At 55.3% G+C, this 16636-nt stretch overlaps 1 protein-coding gene across 1 annotated transcript in view; it reads left to right on the top strand.

Moving 5' to 3' along the window:
- Positions 1-411: 411 nt before the first annotated feature.
- The window catches only part of TBX21 (T-box transcription factor 21), a 35470-nt gene continuing 19245 nt past the window's right edge, over positions 412-16636 (top strand). The window contains exon 1 of the mRNA XM_054014516.1: positions 412-1419. Coding sequence (XP_053870491.1) covers positions 851-1419 — 569 coding nt within the window. The 5' untranslated portion in view covers positions 412-850. The remainder of the gene's footprint in view (positions 1420-16636) is intronic.

Genomic DNA, 16636 nt, shown 5'->3' with positions numbered 1-16636 from the left:
AAAAGCAGTCCTTGGTCTTGCTACTAGTGAAGGCAAGTGGCTGGACTGGATGACCTTTCAAGGTCCCTTCCAATTCTAGGAGATAGGCTATCTTCATTATTGGTTGGACCAGATGACCTCCTAAGGTCCCTTCCAACCCTGATGCTCTATGAGTCTGTGATGCATCCGTGCTGCCAGGATCGGGCCCTAAGGTCTCTTTTCCCCTCTGGCTGGACAGTTCCCCCCCCCCCATCCCTGTTCCCAATGGGCGGGGCCTGCAGCTTTAAAGAAGGAAGGGAACCAATCTCTTGCGCCACCCCGCCAGGGGGCGGGGCCATCAGGGAGGAGGCGGAGCCTCGCCGTCCCAAGTGCTGCTGCTTTTAATAAGAGGGAGGCCAGGGCGGCTCTGGAAGCAGAGCATGGAGCAGGTGGAGTGACAGAGCGGGGCAGACGAGGCAGCTCCCAGGAGTGGGGGGAAATCCCCCCCCTTCGCGTAACCCTTGGAAAGAGGGGAGGTGTCAGGGGGAAACTCCCCCCGCCCCTGGAACCGAGCGGGAGGATTTTGTACACACCGAGCTCGGGACGGGCGGGGGTTTTGCTGCCTTTGCTCCTGGCGTGTCCGGACCGGCGATGAAGCCCCGGCCCCGCGTGTGAACCGGACTCCGCCGCCGCTGAAGCGGGGCTGGGAGCTGTGGGGCGAGCGCTGCAGGGATTTTGGTGCGCGGCGGCGGCGGGGGGGTCTCTCGCTTTTTTTTGTTTTTCCTTTTTCTTTGCACAACCTGATGAGTTGCTGAGGGAGGGGAGGGGGTTGATCTCCCCCCCCCACCTCCTCCCCTGCAAACTCCCCCACCCCGCCTCGCTTGGCAAGTCGATGGGCGCCCTGGACCCAATCTCCGGAGCCAGCAGCCCCGCGCTCACCATGCTGAATGGGGCCGAGAGCCAAAGTTTTGCCAAGGAGCCGCTGGATCTGCAGGGGGCCAAGGAGCCGGCCGAGCTGAAGATGGGCGTCCCGGAGCGGTTCTACTTCCCCGACGCCCCGGCTCCGGAGGGCTGCCCGCTGAACCTGCCCTACAGCGCCCCGATGGTCCCGGGGGGCTTCGGGGGCAGCGCTCCGGCCACCGGCCGCTTCCTCGGCCCGGCCCTGAGCAGCTGCTCCGGCTACAGACCCCAGCCGCCGCCCGCCGCCGCCCAGCCGGGCGGCCACGGCTTCGCGCTGCCTCCCGGCGAGCTCTACCCCGGCGGCGGGGAGCTCTACCCGAGCCCGGCGGCGGGGGACAGCTGCTACCCGGGCGCCGTGCAGCACGTGTTCCCCCGGGGCCCGCTCTACCCGGTGCCCGGCTACCAGCTCTCCGGCAAGGTCCAAGTGATGCTCAACAACTACCCGCTCTGGGCCAAGTTCCACAAGCACCAGACCGAGATGATCATCACCAAACAGGGCAGGTGAGGCCGGGACAGGGGGGCCTGGGCCCCTCCGGAGGGGGCGGGGCGGAGTTGGGGGGGCTGGGGGCGGGCGCCCCCCTACAGGGGCCGGAGGGAGTCTGGTGAAGGTGGTGGGGAGATTGGGACTCCCCCAAATCTAGTGTGGGGGGGGGATGGAGACCACTCATCGCCTCCCCCTAACGCGATCCCATTTCTGGCTTCGCCAGCCAAGTCCTACAACTTCCCTGGAGAGAGCCAGCGCTCCTCGCTCGCCCCGCGGCTCCCCGCACCTACCTGCCCGAGTGGGACACGCGGGGCGCTACGGGGGTGTAGGGCGCGGGTCCCGGGGGGGGTGGGGGTCTGGCTCGCTGGGTGTCTGCAAGTCCTGGGAGTTGTTTTCGGCCCTCTTGGCTCTTTGACACCTGCCGGGTCGGTAAATCCTTCGGGGTGAGTGACATGCCAAAGCGGCCCGGCGCCCAGGGGGTAACCTGCCCCGCGCGAGCCCCCGGGTCCGGATCTCAGCCCCTCCGGTGCAAAGCCGGGCTGTGTTTGCGCTGCGCCCGGCAGGGTGGCCTCCTGGGCTCTGACTAAGTCTCATAGCGACTAGGGGAAAACTAGTAATAAGTGAAGTGCCGGGGGGGTTCCTCTGCATTTTCACTGGTGTAACGGAGAGCAAAGTCTGGCCCCGAAGAGGGAGCGTGTATGTCATGACTTTGATCTTCCACACCCGCTGGCTTTCTCTCTCTCATCTCTTGTCTTTCTGAGTGTGAGGGCTCCAAGCCAACTGCTGTCTGCCTGGCCATCTCTGAGCGGGTCTCCCGGCTCACCTCCTGTGTTTCTGCTTGGGTGCCCAGCCGCTGGTGCCCGCTGGACACTCTCAGGGGCTTTGGTACGTCCCAGAGCCAAGTCCGCACAAGAATGACTGGGCAGGTTCTGAGCCACTGGGCAGCTGGTCTTTCCCCTCTGGTCCCTGTGGCAGGCTCGCTCAGATGTGCCAGCGAGCTCAACAAACCGAGAGAAACCATTTGAATCGATGCCAGGGTTCCTGACCAGGCAGGGTCCCCAGGCAGTACATGAGCAGGGTCACGGGAAGCCAGGGGTTTTAGCCAACACTAAAACTGTGTCCTCCTTTCCCAGGCTTGTCAGCTCAAAATGCAGTGTGGCTCTTTAATAATCATGATGATGACAACCTAGGGTCAAATGCTCTGGTGGCGTAACTCCACGGCATCGGGCCAGCAGGGAATTTGAACGCTGAAATGCCATGAAGTTGTATGATGAATGCCCATCTTTGGCCCAGTCAGCTCCAAGCCGTTGACAAACATCAGCCCCCACCACGTCACAGGCTCCCCCGTGCTGCAGATGGGGACGCTTTGCCCTGTGATAGCCCCATCTGCCTGCCTCTGAAGCCCAGTGGCAAGAGGGCCTCTGATTTCAGATAATACCTAGCCCTGCCATGAGTGCAGGGGACGGGAGATGACCTCTGGAGGTCCCTTCCAGTCCTACCATTCTGATTCAGTGGGTGTAGGGTCTGTTAGGTGTCAGGCATGTTTCACCTAGGGCTGCCTGGGACTACAGCGCCATCACAGATCACAGTCTGGCCTATGTCACTTCTGCACGGAAGGGGTGCTACAAACGGGCCTACTCCTGGGAGCCGTTGAGCACTCTCAGCTTGGGGTGGTTGTATTTGTTCTTTAAGCGGTAGGTTGCTTCCTACCAGGCACAGTCCTATTTCAATGTCAGTTGAACAGGCGGACGCACACCCGCTGGAGTAAATCAGCAGAGCTCCATCGACTTCCCTATTGCCGTGGGGGATCCGGCCCCTTCTTTTTAACCTAACCTGCCTCCCTTGTGGGTGCTTTCTCGCCTCCTCTGCCAGGGTTAATGCATTTGATAAGATGCTTTTTAATAACTTCTTAAAAGCTGGAGCTGCCCCTGCCAATCCGTGCAAACCGGAGCTTCAGGAATGGCTAACACGCTGCCCTGATCTGGTGGATTTGGCTGCTGCTGTGACGGGGTATCTCCTTTTCACCCAGGAGGTCTCCGCACCGATCAGCTTTTTCTTTCTTTCTTTGGCCCAGACCGACGGTGTCACTTTGATGCCGAAACCAACCTGCTTAATGTGTTGGAAGTCTAAACGTGTTAAGGCCGGTTCATTTCCCACGCAGGCTTCAGGCCTGGGATCCTGTGGAGCATGGCCTCTGCGAAGCACTCAGGGCGATTCAGTTACATACCATCACTATCAAGGGGACGGGGAAGGGAAAAAAAGAAAGATCCGAAAGCACCTGGAGCTAGAAAAAAGCCCTGGCTAGTATTCTGTCAATTCCCTTCTCTGCCTCCAAACCTCAGTGACTCGGTTCCTCTGGAAATTTAAATTCAGATTGGGGATGGAACATATTCGATAGGTTTTCAGCATCTGAGATTTTTTTTTTTCCACTGCTGGGGTCATATAGAAACCTACTAAAATATCACCAGAAGAAATAGCTTCCTCTTTCCCCTGAGCCCAGAACTAACCCCCTTCCAAATGAGTTTTAACTGCACATAGGATGCACTCGCATAGTTAATTCCGCCCCTCTGAGCCTTTCACTAAATCGAATCCGATGCGTTCAATTAATCTGTTGCTGTGGGGTGTTAAACAAACGCCGCCCAGAGGTGGCTGCATTCCAGAGGGGCTTAAAATGATTCTCGTGTAGAGACGGCCCAGTCCTGCTGCTCTGGCGCTAGATTGGAGTCTTGCCATTGACTTCAGAGGGAGCAGGATCAGGGGCCCCTCGTCTGCCAAGCTGGTTGGTTTTGATAGTGCTTTGAGATCCTTCTTCTGTAACGGTGCTGTGTGAATGCGTAGGCCGGGATTTTCGAAAGTGGCTAAAGATTTCTGTGGCCTCACTTGCGAGCCCTGAAATGGGACTTCGTTCTCTCTGAGCCAGGGGTGGGTACGTGCTGATTGAACGTCAGGCCCCTTTCATCTGGATACTGCCAAATTGACACCCAGCCCAAAAATCTTCCATAATCAGGGGCCCGATCCTGCCACCATTGAAATCAACGACACAACCGACGTCGGTTTCAGGCCAGCAGGATCAGGCCCTAAAATATCCCCCTCCCCCAGACTTAGGATTTTATTGCTTTAGAGATTCGGTCTCTATTGGTTTCAGGAGTTACTCATTGGGTTTCTCTAAGTCTTCCCCCACCCCACCCACCCCTGGGCTGATTGCAAGCTGAATAGCAAATAATCAGGGTCTGATGGGGTTTTAGAGTGAAGGGAAGCCCATTACCTCCCCAGCGCTGCGAATTTTGGGGAGGAAGAGAGGGATCTGCTTGGTGCTCCATGGCGGTCACTCAGCTAGGCTTGAATTTGTGGGGTTCCCTGTGGATCCAACCTGAGTGTCCCCCGGGCTGCTCTTTGAAATCCGCTGTCGCCCAAATACAACCCAGGCTGGGCATGGAGTGTGGCTGTCTTTTCAGGCTGACTCCTGCCAAGGCAAGTCACGCCCTTACGAGAAAGCGCTACAGTATTCTGCACTAATGGTCTGACATTGACTAAGACCCCTGAGTTTGGGGTAACTCCAGCAGAGTGAGTGTGTGTGTGTGTGTGTAATTAAACAGGGCAGAGCCTATCTGAGCGCGCCCTGAATTGGGGGTGCTTAACAGTTAGCTCCTTCCCTTCCGGAGGATACTTAAATCATCTCCAAATGGCCCACAGGAACTGTGTGTGTGTTGGAAGGTGGAAGTGCTTCATTTGGACCCATTTCTCTCCTGCTCACACAAACTACAGTTCGAGGGGCTGATCTGACATCCACTGGAGCCATGGTTTCATTGGACATGGATCAGGCCCAGATATTTAGATGCCTGTTGAAATCAGTGAGAGTTAGGTGCCTAAATACCTTTGACAGAACCAGGCCTCTGTCCCAAACCCAGCTCCTTGTTACAGCATCTCCACCATGGGTTGGCCCATTGCTGCAGTAATTTTCTTTTCAATGGGCATCTCGGACAAATCTGGTGTCGGACCCATCCTTCCAGATGTGGGATGGTCCCTGTTAATTCTACAGTGCGCTCTACCCCCTGGGAACACAACCACAATCTGACAGTCAAAGCTGGAAACCCCTTCCTTAGTTTTATTTGCGAGGGGCTTGTCTAGACTGGGAAAACTTGTGTTGACATAACTCCATGGAGGCAGGGGCACCAGTGCAACCCCCCTAATGTGCTGGTGCAAAACTGGGCTCGCACTAGTACAGTTTACCAGGGTGGGTTGCACTGGTGTAAAAAGCACCAACTTGCACGGTTGCACGGGCCAGGTGCAAAGTAAATCCAAAGACGGACTGGCCCTGAGGCTAAGCCCTCCTTGGAGTCTTTGGACCTGATTCACTCCCCCCGATGTAAAATGAGGCACACGCTCCACTGAAGTCAGCCAGGCTTGCCTGGTGAAATGTTACTCTGCAAAGAGCTTTTCTTTCCCTTGTTGGTATTAGCGGGCCGGGGCGGGGGGGGAGGTGAGCAGCAGCGTCTCCCTGACTCTTGTGTCTCTTGCACGGCCGTGGTTATTGTGGCTCCGCGCCCTTTCATCATCTCAGACTCAGCGGCAGGCTTTTCATTGGGAGACAAGTCGACTCAGGAAATCAGCAGCCCACCCGCCGCCCCTCCACGACGGGTGTTTTTTAACCAGAGGGAGCAAGCGGGGCTGTGTTCTGTGGTGTGCTCAGGAGATGGAAAAGGGGCCGGGGGTTGGGTTGGGGGGGGGGGAGGGAGGAAGGCTGGGGTTCAGCAGACCCATTAACCATCAAACTTCGCTGTTGTGAAGCTGGTCCGTTATGAGAGAAGTCCTCATAGCACTGCGGTGGAGACGGTAGAATCATCCCCATTTTACAGACTGGAAAACTGAGGCACAGAACGCTGGTGCTGTCCCAACCAGACAGGGAGTCAGTCCAAGGTTCTAACCCTAGATCTGCTATCTCCTTCTAAAGCTCATTCCTCCAGCAGGCAAGGTGGTGGGTGGATGCTTTGGGGAGGGGGGAAATCAGATGGTCGGCTGGTGCAAATCGATGGCAGTGGAGCTGGGCCATTTTACGCCCATTGAGTGCTGCCCCCACTGGGAACCTGACCCCACCCCCCTCCAAGGCTTTGTGGCTCTGTGTTTGTAAATAAGGCCCCCCCCATGGAGTCCCACCTCAGCACCAGGCCACTGATTTCCACATCCTTGCACCTGCCCCTGTATCCTAAACCCTTCCATCCAAATTGCTAGGACATGCCTGTTAACAGGGCAGATTCAGAGGCAAGGCCTATGCATGGGTGACTTAGGGGGCTCGTAGACTCCCTTAGACCTACTTACTGATCTGCAAGGCAGGCTAGAGGCCTCCGACTCCCTCTGGACAGACTTACTCACTTCTGAAGTTGGCCCAAAAATATCCTTCCACCCAGAGCACCTACATAATCTTCCACTCGCACCCACTTACCTCCGTGTTCCCTGTGTCACTGCTTCACGACTCATCACCAACCCGGATCCTTCCATCTCCTATCCTTAGCAGCGAGCCTTGGCCCTCACCCCAGCCCACTCCTCCCCCTTCTGTTTCAGAACCACACTCCTGTGGTCTCCACCCTGCACTTAGCATAGCGGTATGATAGCGTGGTACGAGGCTGGGGAATGTATGAGCAAGTAACAATGTATTGCAACCTAGACAGCCCCCCCACACACACACACATTCAGGAATCATGTTTATTACAGAAGTAGCAGCGATAAACCATCTCCTTTCCTAAGCAAGCATCTTTAAAGTAACCCAAACTTCCCAGTACAAGTTAGCTTGATCTTTAGCTAAAAGCTATGCATCAGGTCCTCATCTGTATGTCAGGTCTGGCCTACAAATTAGATCAACTCAGCTACCCCATTTGGGGGTGTGAAAAATCCCCCAAGGGATGGAGCTGGGTAAATCGAAGTCTCCATGTAGACAGCACTAGATGGATGGAAGAATTCTTCTGGTGACCTAGCTACTGCCTCTCAGGGAAGTGGATTACCCACACCTATCGGCATAGGTAGTGGCCACACTGAAGCTGTGCCCCTGTGGAGTTTTAAGTGTAGACAAGCCCTCAGAGTAGCTCTGTTGCCCCTGGTGTCGTGCTGTCAACTTGAAGCAGAATTCCCTATGGAAATCAAAGCAGGAATGTTCTGCGTAGAGAGACACCATCAACTCAAACTCCAGTCCGTTTAAATCAAATAATTTAAAAGTGGTTTCACATCCTACCTCTACCCTGGAATCCCCCTGCCGTATTTTACAATTGTGTTTTCTTATGTATAGGTGGGGGGGGGGCGGCGGGGGGAGATTTTCTTTCCCCTGTAGTGTGTATAAAGACCCACACCAACAATAAGGGAAAATTGACTACAGGGGAAAACTATGAAATTGACTATAACAGAGGAAATGGTGAAGCTGATGACACCGAGTGCTGTCAAATGCACAAAGTAAACAATGTGGAAAAACATATAGAAAAATGTGTTTTGGTTTTTTCCCCTCTCTCCACTTCCTCTCATTAACCTCATCAACCTGAGGTGTTGCTTGTAACAATATTAGTTTGTTTTTAAATCAGATGTTCGAGAGAGAAGGTGAGGGAGGTAATATCTTTTGTCGAACCAACTTCGTGTGGTGAAAGAGGCAGGCTTTTTCAGCTACACACACAGACCCACGGCTCTTTTTCAGTTTTATGAATCTCAAAAGCTTGTCCTTCTCACCAGCAGAAGTTGGTCTGATCAAAGATACTACCTCATCCACCTTGTCCCAGGATATTAGAGAGGCCAACAGGGCTGCAACAACGCTTTCAATCAAAGGTGTCATTTTAAAATTGATGAGGTGACAGCTTGTCTGAATTGAAATCAACATCAGAACACTCATTGACAGCAGTAAGGCCAGGATTTCATTTCAGGTTTCATTGAAAACCAAGCTCTTTGCGGGAGGGACTGTGTGTGTTTGTATAGTGCCTAACGCAATGGAGCACGGGTCTGTTTGAGACCCCCAAGGACTGTCTAAATGCAAAAGCAGTGTAGTTAAATTCATACAAGTCCCCTAGTGTGGATGCAGTTATACAAATATAAAGGGGCTTTATGCCGGTATAACTAGTCCCATATGGGATGGGAAATAAATTATATCAGTGTGAAGCCAGATGTACCCTTGGAAGGTTTTACAGGTATCGCTTATTCCAGCCCCATAGAGCAAAATAATCTATGCCAGCAAAAACACAATTTTGGCAATTGTTTACACTAGGGGCTTTTGCTAGCACAGCTGTGTTTTGTCCGGCGATCACACCTCTTCACACCCCTGACTGACCTAGATATGCCGGTGGACGTCTGTAGAGTAGGCGTGACCTGAGTTACTTTTGTATCAATATAATTGCGTGTATGGTAGGAGTTCTATTGGTATAACTTGATCAATTAAAAAACCCAGCTCCCTAACTGACCTAGTGGTATCAGTATAAAATCTGTGTAGTTCTGCCCCAAGGCACTAGCTTGATACTCAGCCAATATGGCCCTGGCTTCCAAGAGGTGGCCAGTCCTTGCTGGTGGCTTAAGCCAGGGTTTTTTCTATACATCAGTCCTCAGACACATGCTAGAATTTAGGGTCTTAAAGCGTTCCTCTTTCGATGTTCTACGTGTTATTTGCCACCAGAGATAAAACAGTCCCCCGCAGAGTAACACATTAAAATTCCAACCACATCAAAGTCCCCACGCACCCGAAACTCGCTTAAATGTGAAATATATTTATTTATAGACCTTTTGGGGGCCGGTACTGCTGGGCGAGATTCTGAGCCGGCGTAAAATGACTTCTTTCCGTGGCGGTCCACGTAGCTGTGCCACTTGAGCTCAGGGGATAACCTGGCCCGTTTATTGGAATGTCTCCATAGTTGCTTGTCAGACAGGGAGGGAAGCGACATGCTCACACTCGGGGAGATCGATGCCATTTCTGCAATACCGGCAAAACTAACAACTGGTGAATGCCTACAGTTATGTTAGGTAGGATAAACAGTGTAAGTGCTTTAAATCCTTCCTATTTAAGGGTTAATCAAGCATTGGAAATAGCTATATTTTCAATTTCTTCTTCAGTCTTTCCCCATAGCACCCATCACTGTATTAGTGGAACCCTGCCTAAATTATCGTGAGGGTTTCTTGCATCTTCCACCGCAGCATTTTGATTGGCCATTCAGCGGTTGGAGGTGTGATAGCAGCATACGTAGACACACCTGAGTTAGCTTTAATGTAGCTGTCTTTGCTATCGGAGCAGCGTAGGCTGTACAAACTCACTCGGGACCCTCGGGTGGCTAGCCCGTGCTGCCGTGGCTTCACTGGTGTTGCTGCCTGAGCTAACGAGATTAAAGCGAGCTCAGGCGTGGTCACGTGTGCTGGGATCACACCTCTGATTGCTGTGTAGACTGGGTCTCGGAGCCCGACTAATTGGATCATGGGGTCTGATCTGCTCCGGTGATGCCTGTTTCTTACAGTGCTGATTACGCCCGCCTTTGCCGCACTGTTTTGTCCTAACGAGGGCCCGGATTCAGCAGAGATCTTCAGCTCGATGGGACTTCAAAGCACACGCTTAACTTTAAGCAGGCGCTCAAGTGCTTTGCTGAATGGAGGCCTCCTGGCGTTGAGTTCCCTTAAGTCCCAAAAGAACAATTTTGAGTCATCTCATTCTTCTATTAACATTTCTTATTTACACGGAGCTCCTCTTCCCACAAAGAAGCCGTCCCACCATACCCATGAGAACCGGTGGAACAGAACGTGAGCCGGGTCCTGCCTTTGTTTCACAGACAGGTTTTTATTTATCGTGTTTGGTTTCTGGAGCCCTCCCTTTGGGGCCCGCAGGAGAATTTTTAGGACAGTGGCTTTAAAATGAGTGAGCCCATCGGGTTTAAGCTGTAGGAGGACCATGTTTGGGTCTGTGTGTACAGCGCCTAGCAGTGGGGGGTCCTGGTCCGTCATTGGGGTGCCTAGTTGCTGCTACAAGGTGAATAGGAAGTAAGAACAGTGATGTCCTGGGAAGCAGGCATTTAAACTATATACGGGGGATGGGAGCTGGTCTGCCCCAAAGCTTGGAGCTGTTTGGAGAGGAAGGTTTGGGCTCAGACCTAGCTGGAAAACAAACAGAAATGCTCCTTCCACGGGAGGAAAGAAGCTAAAAGAAAAGGGAAGCCCCTGGGGTGGTAATCTGGATCTTGAAGGCGGTCTCTGATCTGAGGAGGGGATGGGCCCCTGCTCCCAGAAGCCCCAGCCCCCTACCAGGTCTAGCCTGAGAGCCTCAAAGGCCTTAGGTGAACATGTGGGGCGAGGACATAGGTCCTGGGCCGGAGCTGTGGGCTGATCTGACCAAGCAGAAATAGTGACGGATGATTTTCTTTCTCGGAGTAGTAGATGGGCAATTAATGATATGGCAGGGGGGGGGGGGGGGAAGCGTTGTAAATAAACCTAGCTCTGAAGTCAGTGGATTTACACCAGCTGAGGATCGAACATGGATGAGATCTGAGGAGGAGAATGTGCCCTCGCACCTGGCTGGGCCTCCCTCCAGAATTCCCACTGACGTTGGGGTGAGAGAGGCTACGTTCCAAACGCCCCCTCTCGCACTCTACGGGCCGGCCCGTCCGTCCTTTCCATAGGTCGGGACATTCCCATGAGCTGCATCCAGGTGTCCGCTGCAAGACAAGCTCTCTGCCTCTTCCCCAGGCACGTCCGCATGGGGTTAGGCTGACCAGATAGCAAGTGTCACAAATCAGGACAGGAGCCGGGGGGTAATAGGTGCCTAGGTGAGAAAAAGACCCAAAAACCGGGACTGTCCCTATAAAATCGGGACATCTGGTCATCCTACATGGGGTCCCTCCTGCAAACTACCCCAGACTATCTGGTGCTTGTTGCAGCCCAAGGTGGGCGTGGTGAGGAGGGGGGAACAATTAGACTATTTGCTGGGGATCAGCCAGTCCTGGACCAGCTCCCCGCTGTGCTCGGTGCTGTACGAACGCCAAACACACAGATGGCCCCTGCACCTAGTCTCGCCCCTCTCCTGGTGCAGGCTGGCCCGCTGACGTGCTTTCAGTGTGCGGAGAGAGGCTGGTTCTCCCATGGGGCAGCCTCCTCCTGATTCTCGTAGGTGTCGGGTCTCGTAGGCAAAATGTCCCCCAGCAAGGCGGCAGGTGGGCTGAGCCGGGCGCCGGCTGCGACGCACCAGCCCTCCATGGAAAATGTGACTCAGGGTTCTCAGGGCCAGTTAATTTTTTTCCTGACCCAGCTCCGATCCCCTTAGGAAAAAGCTGGAAACGGGGGGCCGGTCCCTGCACGCTCATAGCTCCTGCTGATGCTAATGCAACATTACAGCACAGTGGGACTTTTATCTCCAGTGCACACGCTCCTTCCCCAACCCCCTCAATCTCCCCCCTCCCATGCTTGGAAGTATTGCAATGATTCAAAGCAGCGCCGGGTGTCACATCCCCAAACCTGCCCCGAAGTCCTGCCAAGAAATTAACCCTGGTCCAGTCCCTTTAACCCATGTCTCGGGGAGGGGGGGGGGGTTTCACTCTGGCTTGGGGAGTCTGTTGTCATCTGAGCCAGATCCCCAGCTGGTGCAAATCAGCCTAGCTCTGTGGAAATCAATGGAACTGCTTTGATTTATACCGCCCGATCTGGCTCGTTATGGTTAATCTGAGATCAGGGCCGGGTGGTGTTTGTAGGATGATAACATCCGGGTGGGGGCAGAGCCCCCACAGAGAATCAGAGCCCCATTGTGCTAGGTGCTTCACCAACACAGAACAAAAAGAAGGTCCAAGAGACAGCGGCTGGATGCCGGAGGGGGCGTACGAGGGACCGGCACCAGCTGCCTGGCCAGTGTTAATTTTTTTGTGGGATCAAGGCAAAGGAGAGAGTTGGGGGAATTGCAAGAGAACAAAATTCCGCTTCGTCAGCCGAGTGAAGGCCACCAGGAAGATGGCCAAGGAGGTGGCGTTGGGGGTGTTTACTGGGGCAGCGTGGGAGAGAGGGGCTTGTTTGAAAATGTAACAAGTCGGTGTTGGGGCGGGGGGGGGGCTGTCACTTCAAGGAGATGATGGTTAGGGTGGGGACAGGCCCTGAAGATCAAGAATTGAAAGGGAAGGCAAATCGCTCATGTTTGAAGTGCTGGAGAAAGGGGGAGCCAGGGGAGAGGTCCAGAGAGAGCGGTGGGGTGGTCAGTGATGCTTTTCGCAGCAGCAGTCCGAACAGGGCGGCGCGGGGCAAGCCTGCATTGGTCAGAGCCATGAGATGGTGAGAGTTTTAGCTGCATGGATGGAGAGGCCAGGCCGTGGCTTCTCCCGTCGGCATAATGAATCCACCTCCCCGAGGTGTCACACAGCACTGTCTACACGGGGGGGTTAGGTCAGTAGAACTGCCTCGTGCGGGGTGTGGATTTTCCCCACCCCTGATTGACGGGGTTATCTGTAGTGTAGACCATGTCTGACTAAGCCATCCCCTGGTGCGCGGGTGTGGACAGCGCCGTGCTGGCAAGAGAGCGTCTCCCGATGACAGAGCTGCTGCCTCTCGCGGAGGTTGGTTTTCTGATGCCGACGAGAGAGCTCTCCCCCGTCCAGGGCCGGCTCCAGGGTTTTGGCCGCCCCAAGCAGCCAGACAAAAACAAAACAAAAAAGCCGCGATCGGGATCGCGATCTGCGGTGGCAATTCGGCGGAGGTCCTTCGCTCCAAGCAGGAGTGAGGGACCGTCCGCCGAATTGCCACCGAACAGCTGGACGTGCCGCCCCTCTCAGAAGTGGCCGCCCCAAGCACCTGCTTGGTAAGCTGGTGCCTGGAGCCGGCCCTGCCCCCGTCGGCCTGGCGCGTCATCACCAGCTAGCCCTTAGAGAGGTTCTGCAGAAAGAACTGGCAAGATTTAGACCTAGCCTGAATGGGAGGGTCTGGAGAGAGGGCCGCATTTTGGCGCCTGGCTGGCAGGGAGAAAGTAGGGAGATCCTATGAAGCGGGAGGTGTGGGGTGGGGGGACGGTTTGAGGAGGGAGGCCAAGCAGCTGGGATTGCAGGCATGGGAGTCGGCCAAGTTGGAGAGGCAAGGTTGCTTGGTAGGGAGAGGGCAGAACTGAAGGAGGAGAGGATGGCATCGCGGTGGAGGAAGGTCCACAAGGTCATGAGGTTTCTGCCCGAGGCACAAGGGCAGGAGTGGAGGAAGCAGGTGCTGGGGTCTTGCACGGAGAGAGAGAAGTCAAGGGTGGAGGGACGTGGCGCAGGGAGGGAATCAACCCCAGCTCTCAGTCGCAGTGGACGTAGGGCGGGGTGGGAAATTTAGTCTTTTAAAGTCGGTGGCGCTGCTCGGATCTTGGAGGGAGGAAATTGGGACTCTGTGTCTATCGAAGACGGGGGGGCCACTCCGGATTTCCACTGGGGTAGCGGAGCTCTGGATGACACTAAAAATCTCGATTGACACAGCCACGGCTCTCGGGTGTGAAAAATTCACACCCCTGAGGGCTCGGCTGACCTAGCCCCTGGTGTAGATGTGGCTGGGCTGAGGGAGGGATGCTTCCGTCAACCCCGCTAGGGGAGGTGGAGTTCCTACAGCCACGTCTGTGCTCTGGGGTAATTGCAGCATGGCGTTAGCATGCAGCGGAAACCAGTCCTGAGTTGGGAATCCATTTCCAGGGGAGTTGGGCAAGCGGCCACAAAGGAAGGAAGGTTCCTGCTCAGATGAGCTGAGGTGGAGACAGAGCTGCTGAAGGAAGAGGTTCAGGAGCAAGGCGAAAGACCTGCTTAATGAGGGGTGAATGGCTCCCAGGCCGCCTCCCCCTGCCCGTGTTCTCTGGGATCTGGCTTTGCCCAATCTTCTGACACCTCTGGGATTAAAAGCAAGCAGCTGTGTTTTGGGAGGAAGTGAAGGCACCTGTGCCAGGGATGGGAGGAGATTTCCTTTAGTCCTTCCTTCTCCAGGCCGGTCCTCACTGATGCAGTCCGTCCATCGCCATAGGGACCGTCTGCAAATAAATAGGAACTGCTCTCCGTAGGGACACCGTTCGGTTGTGCTAGCTCAGCCCTGCATCCCTCGAGTGCACCCACTAGGGGTCAGGCTTCTCCGCGCCCCTGCGGCCCAGCTGGGGGGAGACAAGGGACTTCTCTCTGGGTGCCGTTGGTTCGCCCCACAGCCCCTGGTGAGGACACAGGGTATTTTATGCTCCCACACTCCTGGAAGGTTTATCAGCAGCTGGAATCGACCCCCTAGATCAGGGGTGGGCAAACTTTTTGGCCCAAGGGCCACATCGGGGTTGCAAAACTGTATGGAGGGTCGGGTAGGGAAGGCTGTGTCCCCCCAAACAGCCTGGTTCCCGCCCCCTATCCGTTCCCTCCCACTTCCCGCCCCCTGATTGCCCCCCTCAGAACCTCTGACCCATCCAACCCCCCCCCCACTTCTTGTTCCCTGACTGCCCCCTCCCGAGACCCCCCACCCCTAACTGCCCCCCCGGGACCCCAACCCCCCCAGCTCCCTGTCCCCTGACTGTCCTGACCCCATCCACCCAACTGCACCCCCAACAGGCCCCCTGGGTCTCCCATGCCTATCCAATCCTCCCATCCCCTGACAGCCCCCCCCCAGAACCCCCGGCCCATCCAACCCTCCATTCTCCCTGTTCCCTGACTGCCCCAACCCCTATCCACCCAACCGCCTCCCAACAGGCCCCCCGGGACTCCCACGCCTATCCAATCCTCCCATTCCCCATCCCCTGACAGCCCCCCTCCCCCAGAACCCCCGGCCCATCCAACCCCCCCCCCTCCGTTCCCTGACTAACGTGACCCTTATCCACACCCCCGCCCCCTGACAGGCTCCCCAGGACTCCTACGCCTATCCAACTGCCCCCTGCTCCCTGTCCCCTGACTGCTCCCCCCTCCCAGAACCTCTGCCCCATCCAACTGCCCCCTGTTCCCTGACAGCCCCCCGGGACCTCCTGCCCCTTATCTAACCCTTATCTTATTGGAAAGTGCAGAGGTGTGGCTGCGGGGGAGGGAAGCCAGGGGCCCAGCCGAGAGCTCAGGGGCCGAGCAGGACGGTCCCGCGGGCCACCGTAGTTTGCCCACCTCTGCTCTAGATCATTGTATTAGGTGAAGGGCAGGGCCACGTGGCTTTCAGTAATGTTTAGATTTAACTTCAGCAATTGCTTCCTGTAGATTTTGGTAGCACATCACAGCCCGGTCCCCAAGGGCTGGTATTGGACCTGTGCCCTGAGGCAGGACGGCTGTCACCTCAGAGTCAGACTTTGCGCTAGGCAGGCAAAGAACCCAGAGTCTCGCACCATCAGGCAACCGCCGTGTCTCCTGCTGAGTCAATGCATGGGGGGGGGGCGATCCTGCAGTGTCCCCTGCTGACAGTGCGCGGGGGTTGGCGATCCAGCAGTCGTGTGGGGTCTAGATGCAGCCACATGCAGGAGGAGACGTTGAAATGGGAAAGGCCTAGATTAAAATAGCCATCCTGACACTGCGGCCATACTCCAGATCTACCGAGTAGGTGCTTGGGGCAGCCACTTCGGAGAGGGGCGGCACGTCCAGCTGTTCGGCGGCAATTCGGCGGATGGTCCCTCACTTCTGCTCGGCGCAAAGGACCTCCCGCCGAATTGCTGCCACAGATCGCGATCGTGGTCGTGGCTTTTTGTTTGTTTGTTTGGCTGCTTGGGGCGACCAAAACTCTGGAGTCGGCCCCGCCCTGGCCCTCCATTTACGCCCGCGGAAAGTGGATGGAAAAGGCCATCAAAGAGGGGCCAAGTTCTCAGCGGGTGTAAATGGACGTGGCGTCTTTGAAACCAGTGGAGCTGCGTTTGTTTCCACCGGATGAGAGTTTGGACCATTGAGTTTAAAAAATCAGCGCCCGAGTTTCTGCTTTCAAGCGCACACGTTTGCATAAGGCCTCAGCCAACTCTGCGGGGAGAGAACCTGCCTCTAACATCTCCCACCAGGTCACCAGACCAGCGGATTATTTTTAACTAGCGCTTGAAAAAAATTGTCTAAAACCACCTAAAATCTCCCCTTCTGCTCGGCTCCAGAATTTAAAAACAGCCCATCTGGCCGTATGAACAAACATTTCTTCAAGCTCTGTGGCACTTCTCTTCCTGTCCGAAACCGCTGCGCAGCATTATTGGGTGCTATTATGGCCTGTTGAACTGTTTCCATTGGCTTTGGATCAAATCCTTACACAGCTGCTGAGCTCCCTCCCAGAGGTGGCTGCATTCCAATGGTGGGGAAGGGGAATCTTTTTCTATCAGTCAGT

The sequence above is a fragment of the Malaclemys terrapin genome, chromosome 25 (genome assembly GCF_027887155.1).
Source record: "Malaclemys terrapin pileata isolate rMalTer1 chromosome 25, rMalTer1.hap1, whole genome shotgun sequence".
Classification (NCBI taxonomy): domain Eukaryota; kingdom Metazoa; phylum Chordata; order Testudines; family Emydidae; genus Malaclemys; species Malaclemys terrapin.
The sequence above is the reverse complement of the archived record's forward strand: the minus strand, read 5'-3'. Positions and strand labels throughout refer to the sequence as shown.